Here is a 21,929-nt window from a genome sequence, read left to right on the forward strand (position 1 = left end):
GAGTAATGCTCAATTTTTAATGTTTTCAAAAATGAAAGAACTGCCAACACTGGTTTGATTCCTGGTTTGGATGTGGTTTTTTGTCTTTTCCTCCTCTGCATTTTAAAGTTGCCATATATTTGAATTACAGAGTAGAAGGAAAACACAATGTGTGCAGTATTGCTTGCACTACAGGTGCCCAGAGAGCCAGATTATTCTAGACGTGATGGGTAAAACAGATTTATAAAATGCATCATAATGCAAGTATTGGTGTTTTTAATGTGTATAAAGCAACTAAATATCAGCCTACCTGCTAGACTGCACATTCCAATGAGCAGCAGTAGTGATGTTGGGAACTATTATAGTGGGGTCATCATCATGTATGCTTCAGAGAAAGCCACGCTGATTTTGGTGAGACTTTGCAAGGTGGTGTATTTGCTGTTTTAATCTTAAGAAAAACTTACTGTGATGTTGCCACACAAGAAATGTTTATCCATATAGATCTGCATTTTATGCATATCCTTCATGCACACAGTGCGGTCTCTCTGTGCATAAGCCTGTAAGTTTGTGTAAGAGCAATACCCACTTAGGCCATTATTGGCAAGTATGTGACATATTACATTGTTCATAGATGACCACTCAGAGTCACAGTTACAGATATGCAGCCTGTTCTTGTTGGCTAGAGCATGTAGTAAGTACAGTGGTTCCTCGCTAGACGATGATAATCTGTTCCACTGAAATCAGTGTTTAGCGAAATCATAGTTTAGCAGAAAGCATTTCCCCATTGGAATGCATTGAAATCTGTTTAATGTGTTCCAATGGGGAAGAATCGTTATCTAGCGAAGATCAGCTATAGGAAAGCCGCTTTGCGAACCACCAATCAGCTGTTTAAATAGCTGTCTTGTGAAACACCCATTTTGCGAGCACGGAGGGAGCTGTTGAAATTGTTGTCTAGCGAAAATTGGTTTGCGAAGCAGGGACCAAACATTGTCCAGTGAAATTCCCCCATAGGAATCACTGTTTTGCGAATCGCTATAGCGACTGCAAAAAGTCAACGTCTAGCGAAAAAACTGTCATGCAGGATAACTGTCTAGCGAGGCACCACTGTACTTCCAAGTGGGACCTTGGCATGTAGATTAACTATACTGGTAAAGGTTTTGCCTTCGGTCAGCATTTCATCAAAATCAAGCCTTAGATTTTGCAAAACAAATGTCAGAACATAGGTGCTACTTCACTGGTGCTATATGGTGCTGCAGTTACCGAAAGCAATTACCTGCCCAGCCCTTGATACCCACTTAAACTGTGGCCTGTCATTACAGTGCAACGTAATTAAGACACAAACATTACAAACAAATTAATGCAGATTGCTTTTGAGGTTTTATCATTTAGCGGCCAAAATCATCTACTGGAGTTACACAGTAGTAACATAAAAGGCCACATGTTCAGAGCTTAACAAATCACCATGGGTATCTGTTGTGTTACATAGTGGGCAGCAGATAATGAATATGATTAGTTAACTTCAGGCAGTTTGTGTCAAAAAGTGATGCCATTTGTGTTAACTACACAAAAGGATGCTGGCCCAAGTGTGCTAGTAATTTATCTTGTCCTTGTAACACTCATTTAAGGCAATTTAGATCAAGACCCAGATTCTTTTTAGGCCACCCAGACTTGCCTAGCTTCAAAGTCCTAATGCAAAACTAGCCACAGCACCATTTATTCCCCTAACAAATTCTAAATTGTTCTTCCCACACAATTGCAAGCTGTCCATATGTGTATATTATCTTTGCATGCTTCTTTTAAGAAATACAAGATATTTCTTTAAATACCATAGCAGTGTGTATCCTAAGGTGAGGAGACATGGCAGGCTGGATAAACCTGAGGCACATTTATGGAAACCTAAGGTAGCTAAAAGTTCATACAAACAGACCTAACCTCATTGCACTTTCAGTGCAAAAGGACAATTGTGCTAGTAACATGGTCTGTAGAGACATTGGCTGAACAATCACAATTTTAGCATTATTCCTAGCAAACATGCCCAAATCTTCCTGCATCCTCTGTCAATCAGACATTTCTGCTGAGTAGAGAGAAATTTTATACTGGAAAATAGGGCAAAATGTGTAGAATGATCACCGTAATAACAATATACTGTCTTAACAAAGAACAAATCAGGCACCGGATTTAACTGAATACCCTAGGCTAACATTGTAATACTCGACTAGGGTATTAGTGTTTTATGTTTTTAGGTGGCTGTTTTGGAGAGGACCCTTCTTACATGTTTAGATTACAGTGGTGCCTCGACTTACGAACGCCCCTACCTACAAAATTTTGACTTACTAATAGCTCCGGTCGCAAAATTTTGCTTCGACTTGCGACTGGAGCTTCGATTTACGAACAGAAAAAAAAATGTGGGTAAAGCAGGAAATTTGAACTTTCAGTTAACCCTTGGCCAGCGAAGAGGCTGCTTGATTGCTACCTCGCTTGCCCCAGCGATTAGAGAGTGGATACAGAGAGACACTTCAGACTGCCTGGTACTGTACTGTACGTACTGTGTTTTGTTTTTGGTTTTTGGCTTTTTTATTTTTTATTTTTGGATTTGGGTTAGGTGGGGGTTATGTTTCTGTGCTCTGATGGGTCTTGCAGACCCTTTCTGCAAGGGTCTGTGCTGGTGGCTGGTGTGGTCTAAAATGAATTTTAGTCTTTTGGTTTTAAAATCAGAATTTTTTTTGCAAGGGTCTGTGCTGGATGGTGTGCTCTAAAATGGAGTTTGATTGCTTTGTTTGGTTTAAAATGTGTGGGTTTAAAGTGTGTGAGTTTAAAATGTGTGGGTTTAAAATGTGTGGGTTTAAAATGTGTTTTAGACTCCAAACTCCCACCCCCATTATCTTCTCTCTCTCTGTCTTCTCTCTTTTTGTGCTTAAAAGCACAAACCTTGTCTGAAGGGTCTGTGTGGCCCAGTGATGACCTTCTTTCTTTCCTCTTTTCCCCATTGTACCCTCCCTCCCTTCTTTCCTGCCCTTTTTTTAACCTAAGTCATCTTAGGTTTTAAAAAAAATTCTCTCCCTAGTGGTAGAGGATGTATTAACAGGTTTTGCATTAGTTCCTATGGGAACTAATGCTTCGACTTACAACTGGCGCCTCTACATACAAACAAAAAACAGCCAGAACAGATTAATCGGGTTTCAATACATTTCAATGGGAAATGCTGATTCGACCTCAGAACATTTCAACTTGCGAACATCTTCTGGGATGGATTAAGTTCCACTGTATATCCATTCATATTTTGACAAAGATGATAAATAAGTCAACTCTACCACTTTAGTTCCTGAGGGTAGCACTAATTCAGTTGCAAATGTTGCTTTAGCAGATCATTTGATGATGAAATGCTCTAAGATTCCTGAGGAATTTGAAGTGGCTGCTTACTCTTTCTTCAGAAATAAAATATTTTAGATTCCTGCTCGTATGTTTGTTTAAGGATTTCCAGCTGATCAGTGTTTTTACCTTCAGTTACTTCACTGATTGATGCTAGACCTTTATACAACTCACATCACTGAACTGTCTGGGATATCTCTATTTTTGTAATCTTTTTCTACATGAGAAGGTTTGAAAATTATCATAGGGTAAAACAGACCAGGAGGCAGTGGAAGACAGGAGGGCCTGTCGTGCTCTGGTCCATGGGGTCATGGAGAGTCGGACACGACTTAACAACTAAACAACAAATCAGACCAAAACAAATGTATTTCATCGTTCTTGCTTGGTATAATGATATAATGCTGTCTTCTTAGAAGTCAAACAATGTAGGGCAGGATAATTGGGGGAAATCTCTCTAATTTACATGGATTATTTGGCCCTCTTTCAGCATTAAGATTCTGTCACAATGATTTAAATAGTTAAAACTCATACCTAGAAGAAACAGGTATGCTGTTTGCAAGGAAACGCCTAACATGCCAAATGTAATGTTTGTCTGAAAATGTGTGGCATACAATTTGGAATGCAGCAGATGTTATGTGTAACATTATGAAGTTGATAGGTGTCTCAGAGGCCATCACCCTGGCAGCTGCAGTTTCTCCCAGGAGAGTGCTTGATTTTCCTCAGTATCATGGGCCTTTACAATTTCTATTTTGTCTTAGTCCTACCTAAGTTGCTAAAAATATCCTGGAATAAAATTAAGTCTTTCCAAAAAAAATAAAAACAGTAAAGATGGGCAGGACTGCTATAGGGAAGTTTCCCTTGAAACAGGTCAATAGAAATATATTTCTAGAAGTATAATGTTTACCATAGTTGTCAAGAACTGACTAATATTATATTTTAAATTTTGTTTACTTTATGGTATTTTACTATTAACAGCTATGTAGAAAAAGGAACTTCAGTGGATGTCTTCAATAGGCATCCATTGAAGTTCCTTTTTCTACATAGCTGTTAATAGTAAAATACCCATAATTCATGAGTAGGCAACTTTTAATAGTAAAATACCCATAATTTATGGGTAGTTAATAGTAAAATACCCATAATTTATGAGTAGGCAACTTTTATGGACCTGGGGCTAAATTTTAACCCCCCATTTCCCGCCACAGCCCAAGCCCAGAAATTCCAAACAAAAAACAAACCTGGAAGTGACTGGACAAATACTTCCAGAGCTAAAACTGCCCCTTTTGCTAGTAGAAAGACTAAGTTGGGACTCTGGGCCATGGGAGCCTCAAAAACAGACTTGAGACACCATATACAGCCCATAGGCTGCCCTTGCCCATCCCTGATTTATAACCTACCTTTCATTCAAGAAGCTTTAGGAGATAAAGCCTCCACCACTTTTTATCCTCACACTAACCCTGCAGCTTAAGTTAGGCTCAGATGAAATGACTGGCCCAAGTTCACCCAGTGATTTTATGTGTAGCTGAAACAGCCAACAATCTTTTGAACAGTTGTGCAGAATAGGTAAGTCCTGTCATCCTTTAGAGCAGAAAGAAGAAAGGAAAGATCTACATAGTTGTGAGGGTTCGAATGTAACCTCAGGCTGATTGGACACAAACACAGGATGCTCAGTTTTTTGAAAAACAGAACTGGGATTTATTGGAACATCAAATAAAGAAGTATCAACATTAAACTTGTCCGTGTTCTTTTCTCTCGTTGCCAACGGGTCAAACGAGGGTGTCCATAAATCTTGTAGGAAGGGATTATAACTTGGATCATACCAGGGTCCTTGGGTGAAAGGGTTGGTCTCACTCTATTCTTTATTATCACTGTCCACCTCAATCAGGGGTAATGTCTCCTCGTCTCCCCCCTCATGGTCAAAGGGGTCGGTTCCCTCTGCATAGGGGTCCCAAGGTCCTGTAAATACCTCCTCCGGCGAGCCTCCTCTAGACGCCATGCTCGTCTTTCATGTTCTTCCCTTTCCACTGCTTCCTTCTCCTCAAGCATCTCCGCCACTCTCTGGCTTCGGATTCCCCCCAATAAGACGGCTTGGGAGACAATCCCCTTCTTTTCCTGTAATCAGCCTCTTCCCGAGGCACTCTCACTTTCTCGCACCTTCCTGTCCAGGGATCCTCGACCCATATCAGCTCCCAGCCACCCGGTATGTTGTCCCGTTCCCCTTTTATATCCCCATGTCTCGCCTCTACCAATGGTTGCTCCTTCACCCTTGTTCCTGCCTTTTCTAGTCCTGTCTGAGTGGCCACCGAGAGTCTCTCCAAACCCCGTTCCAATTCACAGGTGTCTATTCCCTGATGCCTGACCGCGATACGGGGAGTTGTAGTCTCCGTTTGGGTCTCCTTTTCCTTCTTAAAGGAGGATGACACTCTGGCGAGCGCTTCTATAGCCTCGCCTCAGGTCTCACAATAATAAATTAGGAAAGGGGAGATGAAAAGTTAAAACTGAGTCCAAGATGAGAAAAGGTGAATATCATTGTGGTTAGTCTCCTTAAACTATTAGGTTGCATGTAATTTCCATGTGATAGAACAACCTAGGAAACTGTCTTCTATGAAGGTACACAACGGCTCCATTTAACTCAATACAGTGCTGCCTTGCATAACGAGCGCACCGTTTAATGACGAATTCGCATAGCGATCCGTTTTTTGGGATCGCTAATGCGATCGCATACCGATGCTTTCTGTGGCCAAAAATTGCTTTGCGACGATTGGTAAGCGTTTCGCTTACCGATTTTCGCATAGCGATTTTTTAAAAACAGCTGATTGGTGGTTCCAAAATGGCTGCCGGACACCCAAAATGGCCACGCGCAGCATTTTCGCGCCCTGCCCTCGCTTACCGAGGGCACGAAAATGGCGGCCGGATGGGAAACATCACAGAACGGTGAGTTTTGGGCCCCATTGGAACGCATTAAACTTTGTTCCAATGGGTTTTTCCGTTCCGTATAGCGATGTTTCCCCATAGCGACGGTTAATCCAGAACGGATTAACCTCGCTATGCGGGGCACCACTGTAATGGTATACACTGATAGATGGAAGTCCTCTGAATTTCAAAGTTGGTTTTAGTCATCTCTAGAGATGTCAGGGATTGAAAGTGGCACATTTTACTTTTAAATCAAGTGCTATCCTGAGCTACGATTAAGGCTTCAGATTTTAGTTGGAATACAGAATGTGCAAGTAAGTGGAATCTTTACCAAATTCTTAGGAAGTTTCTTTTCATATCATTATCTCATATACTTAAAAAAATAGTAATGACACGCTTCTCTAAATAATACTGTTTGAAAATTAAAGTATTGCTCTCAAGGAAGGGAGGCCAAGGCTGGGGAACCTTCTGGCTATTCTCAAAATCTAGTTGTCATTACCCTAGGTAATGTGGCTAATAGTAATTAAAGATGGCAGAAGGAGGAGAGCTGAAGGATCCCCAGGAAGCATAAGAAAGCTTGCTTTCTTAGATATCAAAGGCACTTTTTTTAATAGAAAGAAATCCAGGAAGAAAAAAAGATGGGAGATAGCAAAAAGGTCAGTGTGGAAGGAAGGTCAAGCCACCAAGGAAGAGTATAGACAAGTAGCAATGAATTCCAGGGATAGCGTTAGAAGGGCAAAAGCTGAGAATTAGGTGATGCTAGCTAGAGACACTAAAAGCAACAAAAAAGCATTCTTCAGGTATGTGCATAAGCAAAAGACAAAGACCAGTGGCTCAGCTACTCAATGGAGATGGAAAAATGATAACAGAAGACAAAAGGCAGAACTGCTCAGTTCCTATTTTAGCTTAGTCTTTTCCCAAAGGATGGCCTATGACCCTCCAGACAATTGTGAAAGTGGAAAGGACAAGATTGCAGCTGGAGACTGATAAACAAATACAGTGGTGCCTCGCTTAACGATTGCCCCACATTACGACGAATCTGCTTTACGACGATCTTTTTGCGATCACAAAATGATGGTCTAAATGGGGGAATTTCGCTTTGTGATGGTCGGTTCCTGCTTCGGGAACCAATTCTTCGCAAAATGATGTTTTTCTAACAGCTGATCGGTGGATTCAAAATGGCCACTGAATAATTAAAATGGTGCCCCGCTGTGTTTAGGGACAGATTCCTCGCTATACAGGCAGCGAAAATGGCCGCCATATGGAGGATCTTCGCTGGACGGTGAGTTTTTACCCCATTGAACGGGTTTCAATGCGTTTCAGTGGGGTTTTAAATTTCGCTTTACGATGTTTTCGCTTAACGTCGATTTTCCTGGAACAGATTATTGTCGTTAAGCGAGGCACCACTGTAGTGAAAGAATACCTCACTACCTTGAAGGAGTTCAGATCTCCAGGTCCAGATGAACTGCATCCAAGAGTCAAGAACAAATCCTGCCAGAATAACCTGATCTCATTTTTTTATTCAGTAACCTCCCTGATAGAGGGAATCCTGTAGACATAGTATATCTTGATTTCAGCAAAGCTTTTGACAAAGTGCCCCATGATACTCGGATTAGCAAGCTAACTAGGTGTGGGCTGGATAGAACAACTGTCAGGTGGATATAGTGTGCTACAGAATTGTACTCAGAGAGTGATGATTAATGGCTCCTTTTCAAACTGTTAGGAGGTAACAAGTGGGATACCCCATGGCTCAGTCCTGGGCCTTCTGCTCTTCAAATTTTTATTAATAACCCGGATCAGGGGATGCAGGAAATGCTAATCAAATTTGCAGATGACACAAAATTGGGTAGAATAGCTAATACCGTGGAAGACAGAAACAAAATTCAAAACTACTTGGATAGGCTTAAGCATGTGGTTGAAAACAACAGAATTAAATTTGACGGATAAGTGCCAATTACTACATCTAGGAAAAAGAAACCAAACATACAATTGCAAGATGGGGGATACCTGGCTCAGCAATGCTACAAATGAGACAGGAGTTGTAGATCACAAGCTGAATATGAGCCATCCATGTGATGTGGGTTAGAGCAGTACAGCAATGGAATCAATTCCCTCGAGAGGTGGTAAGTACTCCAACACTGGAGGCATTCAAGAGAAATTTAGATCTGGCAGATATCCTTTGATTTGTATTCCTGCACTGAGCAGGAGGTTGGATTCAATGACCTTCTATGCCCCTTCCAACTTCATTATTCTATGATTCAATGAAAAGACCAAAAGCTCAAATTGTAGGAACATAGTTTCCATTTGCAGGGCTGTCGAGCAAAGTCTGAGTAAATGTGGACTGCTAGTTAATATTTGATATATAAACATTCCAGAAAAAGATTGCAAACTGGTATTACTAAGTGGCATGTTATCTTTCATATGATATATAGAGCTGGTCCATTTTCTTAGAACAAATATTTAGCAGTGGATTGCAAGCATATCTTAAGCCTCTAGAAAACACTTAACATTTCATGTTACTTGTCTGGTTTTGCAGCTGCCACAGATACATAACCATTATTTAGCAGTAACCAAACATTTTTAGAAGTAGGGGCTAATTGGCAATATGGGGAAAAACTAATCTAGTGAAACTTATGCCAATTTTCTGGCATAATTTTGGCAGGCAGAAAGTATAGCATACTAGCACACTGAGTAATGCATATCCCAGGAAAATTATGGTTGAGGCTAACAAATATTAAGTTATCCTGATTTTCAAAATAGCATCAATTTGACAGGAGCACTGGTCTGATTACAGGAGAACTGAAGCCTCTACATCCTCTCTATTTTCTGAATATTCTGTTAGCATCTCTCTTGTATTCTAAAAACAGTGGCTGTGATTTGCTAAATTCGAGTGGGTGGCAGTAAGGTAGCATTTGTGCCCCTCCATGTCCAATAATTTAGTACCAGTGAACAAAACATGTCACCTGCACTGCTTCAGGCTTGTCACTGTTCAGGTGAAATGCAGTTATTGTATGTTACTCACAGCATTCAGCCTGCTGCATTGTTTGTTATTAAAATCAAGTCTTTATGGTTCTGAAAACTTGTTTTGCAGTATGTGAACACTGCATGGTCAAATCACAGGCATGTGAGGAGTTGCTCGTGAAGAAGTCAATAGACTCCTAGTACCTTTTTCTTCACAATTAAGTTTGCAGTATCTTGTTATTGTTATACCAGGCTGACCATACAAATCCTTCTTCCATTTTTCATACATAATTACATTAGAGATAATTCCATCAGTATCCTGCTCATGTGTAATGGGATCTATGTGATTAAAGGGGCAGTGGAATTGTACCAGTAGCCTACTCTCAAATTAATGGAAGCTGAAGTCCAATAATATCTGCAGAGGTAAGTGTTGCCCATCCCTAGTTTACATATTATTAATACTTCTGGGTCAACCACTTTAAAACACAGATCCTGACTCAGGCAGGTTCTGTTCCTCCTAAACTGTTACCAGGAACTCACTACAGCTGGAACAATGTCAAGTCTCTTCTTCCTCTTTTCAGTTATAGACAATTCTGCAATTGTAAGCATGTTCTTTACTCATCTGTGATTCAGACTAAAAGTGTGGTTTTCATTTTTAAGCAACCAAAAGCCTTACAATTTTGCAGGGTATGTACTGTTGATCAGTACAAACCACAATTTCACCAGTATGTGTGGGAAGTGAATATGGATTTTAAAGAGTGCTTAAGCAGGCAATTAAATCTACCTGAAAGGTCTCATTTTAGCCCTTTCCCACAAAATTAAAAGGGTATTGGGTCTGTGTGACTTTCATGGCCTTGCTTGCCAATGTCTGTGAACTGCAGGGAGAAAGCTTATGTATGTAGAATTCTATATTTCTAGGTTTTCATGGGAACTGAAACTTCTGAAAAGTCCCAGAGTGCTATATTCCCCTTACATATGTTTACCTGTCAGGGTGGAGGACTACTGGAAAGCTATCCAACCTTGACAATACACAGCAAGTAACTGCCTGGAAAGATTATAGAGATTACAGACTTGTCAAGTCACCCTGCCAAACTGTGGATTTTCCAATTGAGAAGCTTCATAATTTCAGTTCAGATAGCATTTTAGGAGGCTGGTTTATACTACATCAGACTTTGTCTGTGTACTACAAGATTGTTCGTTCCAACCAACAGCTTTCCTGCATGTCAGGCCGAAGTCTTCCTTGGCTAACCAACTATTTTAATAACTGGAAATACCAGCTGTTGAACCTGGGATGTTCTGCATGTGCTCAATTTGCTGAGCTATTTTCCTTTGCCAGGAACTTAGTTCTTGCATGTTTTGTCTTGTAAACAGATGTTTTTGCATATCTAAAATCAGCCTTTCTGCAACAGCATGATGCTACCTAGGAGAGAAACAATGGTCATGACCACTGCTTAGTTGGTGGGCAGTGAAGAAAGCCAGTCCACTGTAGGGGAGGGAGATAAGGGGGAGATTAACTGGGTCTGGAGCTGGCCCAGTGTTTATTTTAGTTTATTTTTGTGCTGGAGCAGATATGCCAAATATGACTCTTCTGGTAAGAAATAACTAACTACAATAATGAATTAACAATTCAAGACCCTTTAATAGTAGCCTAATATCTCCATAGTTTAAAAGCATATGCCAGCTGTGAATAAAATACGACTGGAAGTAACTGGAAAGCTAAGGCAAAGGCTGCCAGCTGTTAGCTGAGTATGTTACACAGATAGGTCTACCAACTTTTTTGACGCATGCAAGAGAAGATGACTGGCTGGACAGCCCAGTCGTTTAGGTATCTGGGAGTTCAGTGCCCTACTGTTCCTCCTGCAAGCAGAGCCAGCCTGTGTGGCCTTGAGCAAGCTGCACTGTCCCAGGGTACCCTAGAAGAAGAGAATGGTAAACTATTTCTGAGTATTCTCTACTTGGAAACCCCTGAAAAGGGTCATCATAAATCAGAATTAACTTGAGGGCACATGATGACGATGATGAAGAGAAGCTGAGGGAACTACAGTGTGTTCGTCAGTCTGGAGCAGAAGCACATTTTTAAGAGGTAATTTCAGCATACCTAATTAAAAACTGAATACCAAAGTATGGTGGCATTGGATTAATTTCAATATTTGGTGATTACGCCCTTCCTATAAACAGGTTTAGCCCGAGGCTCAGCAGCAACTTTCCCGCTCCCAGGCCAGCCAAGCTGTTTACGTCCCCCAAGACGGCAGGGCCCACTTCTAATCCCTTTTTCCAGCAATTACAAGTGATAGCATATTAAAACAATTCAAAACAAAACAACAACAACACCCCCCCCCCCGCCTGCCCTGTCGTGGCGCGCACCACGAGTGGCCGCCTCGCTTAAATGCTCAACAGACACTGTGAGAACTCTTTGGAAAACAGGAGGCGTGAGAGGAACGAACGGGGTTGACCATAATAATGGAGAGAAAAAAGCGCGCGGGAATTGCGGAAGGCGGTGGCGAGGGGAAGAGGAGGAGAACCCGACCTTGGCAAGTCGAGCCCTCCGGAGGCATTGCCTGGGGCGCTGCTGAAGCCACACAGTGGGAGGGCCGACTTCCCTCTGCGTCCTCCTCGTGCGGTTTCCCTTCCCTTGAGGCTGCACAGAAGGCGGCGAGAGGAGCCCTGCGCGTAAATGTGCCTCTGCCGGAGGCTGAAGGACTTGGCTTGGAAGAGTTTAGGATAGCGCCCGGGTCGGTGGCATGGCTCTCTCGGGAAGCTGCGGGATCCTGGTCGGACTCTTTGTTTTCACCACCAACATGCAGGTAAGTAAGACTCCGTGAGAGGATTTGGGGGAGGGGGGCAAAGGGGACGTAAAGGCACACAGTCTCCTAATTCCTGGGGAGCTTATTGTGTATATATGTGCTTGTGCGCGCGTGTGCTTTAAAATTCCCGTTGTTGCATTTCTATCCTGGCAATCCGGAGCTAGAAACTTACTGCTTTAAGATGGGCTTTCTGTGGCGAAATAAACATGCGAGAGAGAGAGAGAGAGAGAGAGAGAGAGAGCAGAAAGGGCAGAGCGCAGTTTCTTGAGCTACATCCCACGTAGGAATTTTCTGGAAAAGGACAAGTTTTCTGGGATGTGCCCATACGCCTGGGCGTAAGTCCCATTGCACTCAGCGGTGCTTATTTCCTAAGTAAGTATAAATAGGATTGTGCTATAAATCAAGTAGCTCTTAAACCTTGTTGAGATCAGGGGAGTTAAGAGTAACCAGTCACGGAGATTTCAGCAAGATGTATGTCCGGGGAATGTTAACTGGATCCAACTCTAATAATTTAAACGAATGTTACCACTCCAAAATTATTTTCTTTGAATTAATATTTATTTTAATACAAGTAATTCTCACACAAGCATAGTAAATATGAGTGTGTTAATGTGCCATAAAGTTGGAAACAATTTATAGCGACTCTAATGGCATTTGCAAGGTAAGTGAGATACATCGTACTTAAGTACAGTACGTAGTAGTTTTACCAGTGCCAATCCTTCAGGGAGTTTGCATGGCTGAACTGGGATTTGAATATGGATCTTCTGAATCTCAGTCCATCACTATCCACCACATTAGGTATTTACACTAAGTATAGATTGCCTTTGTTTCCACAGGAATAAAATAGGGCAGTGATTTAAGTCTCTAGCTGTGAGCCAGAGGTCGGGAGTTTGATTACCTAGTGTGCCTCCTTGGCAGGAGCTGGACTTGATGATCCGTAATGTCCTTTGTATCTCTGCAGTTCTAAGATGATGATGATGATGATGATTATTATTATTATTATTATTATTATTATTATTATTATTATTATTATTATTATTATTAAAGATGGTTGGGGAGAAGCAATTTTGGGGGGTTCATTCCCCTCCCACATGTATGTCAAAAAATACACAATGTACAGTACATTTAGCTAAAGGCAGCGGAACAGAAAATGAAATATCCAAAATAAATCCTCATAGGTTGCAACAATTTGAAAGCCTACCTTAAAGAGGAGGCTTTGGCTAACTGGAGAAAAAGTTTCAAAAGGATGCATGTGTCACTCATAAGTCTCCAGGGAAAAAAGAGTTCTAAGTAGAAGGCATAACTACAGAGATGGCCCAAGACTTTATCATATAGTTTTCTTCTTCATGACGAACAAGGAGATCCTAAGCAGAACTTGAAGCGCTTCCTTTGGGGGATTCCAGACCCTAAAATCTTCCAACCAGCATGGCCCGCTAGCTGGTCAGTGGCAAGGTTTCCAAGTTGTGGTCCTAGGGCCTCCTCTCTGATTATTTCAGAGAGGTAATCCCAGAAAGGTAGTCCCAGAAAGAGAAACAGAGGGAGAGAAAGTTTTTTTCTATACTTTCTATTTCTTACAGCTACTCCTTATCTAGAACAAATATCTCCTTAGTGTCTTGAGACTCCAATAAGTTTTGAAGATAACAGAAGAAAACAAGCCATCCTCAGCTCATCTTTCAAGGGTATGTGAGGCCAGTTAGGCTTTACAGACAAAGGCTATGTAGGGATATAATTGGTATGTGGTTAAAAACAGCAACAGGAACACTCAATGAGTAGAATGTAGTGAATCCATGCTTTCCATTTTCTTTTATTCTCTGTTTTCTGATCGCTATTGGAACTAGCCCATTAGTTCACTGAGTGGTGGTTTCCATTACAGTGACTGTTCTTCCAGCTGGAAAGGTCTCCAATGATGTGGGTTTCACCACTTCCCTTGGGAAGCTATCCTATAAATTAAACTCTGTGTTTAAGCATTAAAACATTCTTTAAAAAAATAAGTGGCAGTTCTTATTGTAATGGACGATTTACTTCTGTTTTTCTCCTGTTTAGCATCTCCCAACTTTTCTTTTTTATTTACATTTTTCTACTCACTTTAATTATTTTTGCAAAATGGTAACAAATCCATAAAGAAAATAAAAAAAAGTAGGCTGTGATGCAAAGGTACATTGGGGCAATTATGCAATGCCATGTTCTGTGAAAAAGCAAGCTTAACAATATTAAAAGACCTATTTAGGAATCGAGTAGTGAAAGCTTATTGAATGTACAACATCAAAACCCTGGCACATGAAAACCTCTGTTTCATTATTTAGAAGTACAACATATGGTGAATCAGATGGTTAGAAAATATTGGCCAAATTCTTAATAGGGATTTATAATAGCATAGGCTTAATTGTGTAAAACGCAGCAGCAGATTACTACTGATTATCAAGAGCCCTGGCTGAGGGAAAAGGTGGAAAGGGGATTTTTACTCCCTTCTGTCTCCCAGTCTTCAACCCAACGATTTCTGCTCATGTCAGTACTGCCATCACAAGCCTGATCTGCTGCCACTGTCACCTCCTTACTCATGAGTAAATTAGGTAAAGCTTACTTGTGAGTTAACTGGGTATGCTTACACATGAATAAAGTGGCAATCCCAAGACCTACCTGGACCCTTCTCACAGGAGAATAAACATCTCCAGTGCGAACCAGACCATTCCAAATTTTGGACAGTCCTTTAGGCTGATGGCATCATCAGCTTTACTCAGTGTAATTTATAGCAACAAGATTTCAGCTATTGTGTCAGAACTTGAATGAGTTTTCATTAATTACAGTGTAAATTGTATTTCACTTTGCAAGGTTTAAATAACGTCTACACAACAGTTAAAGATAATTGCTGGAATGATAGAGTAGTCCAGATAGGTGGGGTATAAATCAAATAAATAAATAAATAGAGGTCAGGTATAGCTGTTTGCTTAGCATTCTGATATTGTCTTTTAATAAGAAAAAAATTACATTTCTACTTCACCACCACTCCCCCAAAAAAAAGAAAAGAAAAGAAGGCAAGTTAAGTTTTGCCATTAATACTATTTTCTTATGTAAAAGAGCTAGTGGAAATCAGAAGACATAGAATTAACTGTGCCATTATTATAACAATTGGTTTCTAGTAACCGGAAAAAAACTTTCTCTGAAGAAGATAAAATGTATACAGATAGAGGACACGGCTTATATAGTAATAAATAATAATCATGTCCCATCAAGTCAATTCTGACTTATGATTACCCTTTTTCAGGGTTTTTCAGGTAAAGAATACTCAGAAATAGTTTACCATTCCCTTCTGAGAGTGGCCTGGGGTTGTGCAGCTTGCCCAAGTCCACACAGGCTGGCTCTACTTGCAGGAGGCACAGTGGGGAATCAAATTCCTAACCTCTGGCTCCACAGCCAAGTCTCTAAACCACTGAGTTATATGGCAAAATTCCCCAATTTAATTACAGTAGAATTTGACAAGACAGAGAAGACAGTCATTTTGTAGCAAACTGGTTTATAGGGTGTATCAGTTGATGTAACAAACTGGTTCACCATATTGTTGTACATATAGTTGTATGCAACGAACTTTTTAAAATTATATACCATATTTGTGGGAAGAGAAACTGGATGGACAATGTCACCTAATTTCTCCATAGGAAAGATAAGTTCTCTAACAACGTCTTAGAGGTAGGAGGCTCATCATTAGCTGTGGTTGTAGGAAAGCTCTATCCTTTTCCTCATAAGAATTTTTAAAGTTTCTGTGGCAAGAACTACTATGTTCGCATTCTGGCCACCATTTTAGTTTCTTTACACCTCCGTCCCATTGGTTTCATTCTAGAGTGTTGTTAGCAGACACCTTAAAAATGATGGAGAAGTTTGGAATATTTTTTCAAAGCAGTTTTTCTCTCTTACTCCAGTTTTTAGAGGAGTAAGAGAGAAAAACTTCAGAACATTTATCAGAAAAATGTGTTGTGACAGATTTTGGCTCAACACCTTTTTTCCCCCCCTCCCCAAGATCTTTCAAATGTTGTATTTAGAGGGTCTTTGTCTATAATTGCTTCCTTGTATTAAGGTCTGTCTTCAGTGTCCCTTAGTTTACAACTGATAATATTCACCCACCTTGACAATGTGACAAGTAAAATGGGGTAAAGAATGTGGACTTTGAAGGGTTAAATATATTGTGCAGAGTAAATGTCTAATAATAAGCAGATGCATGATAATGATAATTTTCAGAGTGATTGCTTGCCTCTCATTCAGTGTGTTTGTTCTCTTTTGCAAAATCACCACCCATGTATTTATGGTTGACTTTTATTTGTGATTTGTGGTAAATTGTAACAACTGCGTGGGAAAGGGAGATGTGACAACAAGTATGACTTTTCCTATTAAACCATTTTCCTCTAAGAAGCATCCTTTACATTCTTAGTTTCTACCTATCACATAAGGCAGGTGAACATGACAAAAATGGCAGCCCTTATTACAGCCTGACACCTAAAACAATGGGATATAAATCTGGAAACTAATTTCATAGCATTTTCCAATGCAATTTGGCCCATAATTTTAAAATCACCAATGCAATTAACCCAGGCTATCCTCAGGTGCAGCACTACTTATTTCTGTCAGTGTTGCTGTCAGTGCTGCACAGAATGTGGCAGAGCTGCACAAGGATGTATACAGATATCAGTGCCTGAGAAACAGCTCAAGCAGAAACCATGGTATCCACCTGGGTTCGCCTTTTGTAAGCTGCATAATAGTGAAGGGCATTTGTAGGCAACTTCATTCTCCCCAGGTGTTTCGGACTAAAATTTCCATTATCCGCAGCCAGGATTGCTAATCAGTGGCAACTATGGAAGTTACTACCTCAAACATCTACAGTCGTACCCCGTTTTATGATTACCCCGCATTACAACGAATCTGCTTCACAACGACATTTTTGCGATCGCTTTTGCAATCGCAAAACGAGGGTCTAAATAGGGGTGTGGGGTTTTTTTCCTTTGCGATGATCGTTTCCCTGCTTCGGGAACCGATTCTTCGCAAAATGATGTTTTTTAACAGCTGATCGGCGGTTTCATAATGGCTGCCGGGTAATTAAAATGGCTCCCCGCTGGAAGATCTTCACTGGACTGTGAGTTTTTAGCCCATTGGAACGCATTGAACGGTTTTCAATGCGTTTCAATGGGCTTTTTATTTTTGCTTTACGACATTTTCGCTTAACAGCGATTTTCCTGGAACGGATTATCGCCGTTAAGCGAGGCATCACTGGAAATGAAATCAGTCTGGGTATTCATGGTCTAAGGCAATTGCTGTACTGGGGCATTTATCATTTGCCATAGGAGGGGAAATTAGAGACTTGACAAGGACACAGAGCACTTTCTAGTTTCCCAGTACAAGAGAAAAAAAGTAACATTCTTTCTGTTTTGATTAGCTGATGAAAATGAAATTGAAGCATCATGTTTCTGTGTAACATATTTAGTGAAATAGAATATTCAAGCTCTGCCTATAAAATAATAGTTTGTGTTTTATACAATAAGCAGTTCCACATGTATGCATTCATCCAGTTTTAATTTCATTTTAAATATATTTCTCCACTGTTACGGGAAGATAGTAAAGACGTAAATGTTAGTAACATAATACATTAACACAACAAAGTTCAACAGGGAAAAGATTAATGCATTAATTGATATATATTTTTTATAACTCACAGTAGCACACAGTTTTGAAGGTCATCCAACTCTTGAATGGTACTAAAATGTTTTTAGTCATTAATGACAGCCTAACATTTGTGGCTCAACATCTCTTACTGTTTCTGACATTTTTGGTAGGATCCACAGAAACGTGAGCAGAATTCCTTTCATGTGGTGGGCCTTTGGTGCATCCTCCATTGCTGCATGCATTTGTGTATTCTCACATTTTGGCCTGATGTGTAGGATGGAAGATCTGTAGCTAGGGTGGGAGCAAGTGACAAAATCAGAGGGGTGGGGTGTTACAGCCATATAAATCTTTCTAATTGTGTGAACTACCTGAAGTTCTGGACACCAGTCTTTATTATATGTCTTATTAAAGACACATTGTGTAATGTTTTTAAATAGAAACTGGCTTGACACATCATGAGGAATAGACACAGCTATTCCTTAACAAGTGACAATTTCCAATGTGGTTTCCAATGTGGTGCTGTTCCACCTGCATATTAAGCCACAAGGTATTAAATTGTCTTGATCCAGTGGCACTAGATTCAAATCAATAATTTAAAAAAAGTAAAAATTAGATTTTAAAAATTTTAATCAGATTTTAAAATTTTAAATCAAATTCATTTTAATGAAATGCTTTTGGGGGAAAAGTCTATCTAAAGATTATTCAGCATGAAGTAGAATCTTGTTACGTAGCATGAAGCTGTATATTCATGCAATTGTTGCATTTTTGGTAAACTAATTCAGTTAATCCAAGTTATCCAAGCTGAGATGACATGCACATTTTCCCAGTAAAAATGGTATAAAATGAACAGCATTTAGGAAGAGACCTGAATCCCATTGTTCTACAAATCTATGTACAAAGAATGGACACCTTGATGTTTAAGCAAATAAAGGAATATTTATGCTATATAATGTTATTGTTTTAGTTGAATAAAACAATTTAAGTAGTTCTCCAAATATGAGTGATTAACTTAGACTAAAATCTCTTCTGATATAGCTGTTTTACTAATCTGACAGGTTATTATTCTAATTATGAAATCTTCATCTGGTTTCAAATTTTAAAGATTATAATTACCAGTAAGAATGAGTCTTTGCATTTAAAAATCATGATTTAAATCAGCTCTTATTTGACTAGTGATTTAAATCATGATTTAAATCAATTTAAATCAAATCCACCCTGTCCAGAGGATAGTTGAAGTTCTTGCTGGGGCATGGTGGATAGTTGCAGTATAAACAAAGGGTTAAAACTCTACCATTTTCCAAAATTTATTAGATGTAGCACTATACTGTAGTTGTATATACTCCTGTCAGCTTTATAAGTCCCGCTTCCTCTGTAAATGTTGCTAAATCTTTGGCTTCCTTCAAACACATCCTGGCAACAAGTTCCTCATTCTAATTTGGTATATAGTGTGAAGAGTAATATCATTCTAGGCATCAAAAGTAGGCACGGAAGGAAAATGCATAAAAAGGCACAAGATGTGTTTTTTTTTAAAGAGTGAATCTTGGACATTGACTAACTCATGCCAGCAGACAAGGAAATCTGATCATGTAGCAATTGTAATGCCATAATAGTGGCAGTGGTGTGTCACTGTTTTAATTGTCATTGGTTGTGGTCCGTAAAACATGGAGCAGAGGTCCATACCTGGACTCTGGCATCACCATTTAAATTTCAGGATTTAAACAGAGCCATAAACATGATACCACTCCAAAACTGCCATGGCTGTTTTACCACTGGGTGGTTTTTACATGGAGAAGCATTTTTTTAAAAAAATGACTTCACCAGCTGCAGCCTACAGGGGTACTGTCCAGAATTATTATTTTTCATAAATTATTGAAATACTCAATTTTCATTCAGTATGAGTAAAACTCTTAATGGTCTCACTACACATTACATTAATGATGTACCATGCAAGTACTCATCTGTTTTGCATTTTATCCTGAAACTGATATCTCCAGGTGAGACTGAAGTGCTGGAATACAATCTTAATAAATGATCATAATGTGCCGTCAAGTCAATTCTGATAGATGGTGACCTGTTTTTCCCCAGGATATTCTTTACAGTGGGGTCTCGACTTACGAACGACCCTACTTGCGAACAATTCAACTTACGAACCCGCCCTATAGGGAAACAAGGACTCGACATACGAACTTCCCTCGAGTTACGAACAGGAAAAAAGTGCCCCTCCGTCCCCTTAGAGGCTTCTGGAGGGGAAAAAAAGGTCAGAAACTTAAAAATAAATAAAAGAAAGTCATTTACCAGGCCTTGGTAGCCCCCAAACAGCAGGAAAAAGAGCAGGAAACAGCTAAAAGCCCACACCAGAAGGGAGCCTGGCAGCCATTTTGTGCTTCCCCCCCCCCGCTCCTGCCCCCTCCTCTCCCTGCCTATCAGCTGATCGGCTGGCTCTGAAAAGGCTTGGGGAGCCTTGCTCAGCACCTAAAAAGCCTGCCTGTGTGTCTTTGTGCTGAAAAAATCAGCACAACATGCTTTAAAACATGCTTTAAAATTGGCTTCATTGAAAAAAAAAGATTTCAAAAGTGCTTTGCAAACTATTCCCTGCCTCCCCCCTTCTTTCCTGAACCTAAGGAAAAAAAAATAAAAATATCCCCCTCTAGTGGTAGAAGGCGAAATAGCAGCTTCCCATTAGTTTCTATGGACGAAAAAGAGCAGATACGGATTAAATGGTTTTCAATACATTCCTATGGGGAATGCAGATTCGACCTACGAACTTTTCGACCTACGAACCACCTTCCAATACGGATTAAGTTTGTAAGTCAAGACCCCACTGTATAAAGAACACTAAGAAGTGATTGACCATTCCCTTCTTCTGGGCTGCCCTGGGACTGTGCAGTTTGGCCAAAGCCACACAGGCTGCTTGTTCTCCCAAAGGCATAGTGGTGAATCAGAATGCCAGCCTTTGGCTCCACAGCCAGATATCTATCCAGCTACGTCAAGATCTTAATATTACTCTAGTAATAATCTTAATGTATACAATTTAGCCTAAAATAATTAAGCTATCCTTTGCATATTCAATTGAAAGTAAGTCCCATTGTACTGAATGTGTTTTCTTTCCTAATCAGCTTCTTTAGCAGTACACTAATACAGTATTAAATGGAAAAGATCAGTCTACATCCCAATCCCAAAGAAGGGCAGTGCCAAAGAATGCTCCAACTACTGTACAATTGCACTCATTTCACACCCTAGCAAGAACCTCTTAAAAAACGGTCTGAAGCTCAACATCAAAAAAACTAAGATCATGGCCACTGGCGCCATCACCTTCTGGCAAATAGAAGGGGAAGTTATAGAGGCAGTGACAGTTTTTACTTTCTTGGGCTCCCTGATCACTGCAGATGGTGACAGCAGCAATGAAATTAAAAGATGACTGCTTCTTGAGAGGAAAGTGATGACAAACCTAGACAGCATCTTAAAAAGTAGACACATCACCTTGCCAACAAAGGTCCACATAGTCAAAGCTATGGTTTTTCCAGCAGCGATGTATGGAAGTAAGAACTGGACCATAAAGAAGGCTGATCACCGAAGACTTGTTGCTATTGAATTGTGGTGCTGGAGGAGACTATTGAGACTCCCCTTGACTTCAGAGAGAAAAACCTATTCATTTTGAAAGAAATCAAACCTTAGTGCTCATTGGAAGGACAGATCCTGAAGCTGAGGCTCCAATACTTTGGCCATCTCATGAGAAGACTCCCTGGAAAAGACCCTGATGTTGGGGAAAAGTGAAGGTAAGAGGAGTAGGGGACGACAGAGGACGAGATGGTTGGACAGTGTCACTGAAGCTACCAACATGAATTTGACCAAACTCCGGGAGGCAGTGGAAGACAGGAGGGCCTGGTGTGCTCTGGTCCATGTTGTCACAAAGAGTCAGACACAACTTAACGACTAAACAACAACATTAAATGTTCTCGTTTTCAAGTGAAATAAATTTGTGACACTGATCTCATTAGGCATATCCTTAACAATCTGATTAAATAAATGAAATTCAGAAGTACTCAGTTTTGTCTGGATCATCTGTGGGCAAAATTTTTACTTTCTAAAATATTGCACATAGATGATTGAAGCAAAACTGAGTACTTCTGAGGCTATCTTTCAATGCTACTTTAAGAACTACTGCAAGGATCAGTACCAGGCAAGAAAGTTGGCTTCATGTATTCACATAATACCAAAGATGATTAAAAGGAATTCATGACTAAACTAGCTTATTATGCC

The 21,929-nt window shown here is 40.1% G+C and overlaps 1 protein-coding gene across 2 annotated transcripts in view; it reads left to right on the forward strand.

Moving 5' to 3' along the window:
• Positions 1 to 11,833: 11,833 nt before the first annotated feature.
• TNFRSF11A (TNF receptor superfamily member 11a) overlaps positions 11,834 to 21,929 on the forward strand; it is a 48,655-nt gene continuing 38,559 nt past the window's right edge. For both annotated transcript variants that reach the window (XM_020786656.3, XM_072998532.2), the window contains exon 1: positions 11,834 to 12,023. In XM_020786656.3, the coding sequence (XP_020642315.3) occupies positions 11,961 to 12,023 (63 nt within the window). In that variant the 5' untranslated portion in view covers positions 11,834 to 11,960. The remainder of the gene's footprint in view (positions 12,024 to 21,929) is intronic.

The sequence above is a fragment of the Pogona vitticeps genome, chromosome 4 (genome assembly GCF_051106095.1).
Source record: "Pogona vitticeps strain Pit_001003342236 chromosome 4, PviZW2.1, whole genome shotgun sequence".
Taxonomy (NCBI): domain Eukaryota; kingdom Metazoa; phylum Chordata; class Lepidosauria; order Squamata; family Agamidae; genus Pogona; species Pogona vitticeps.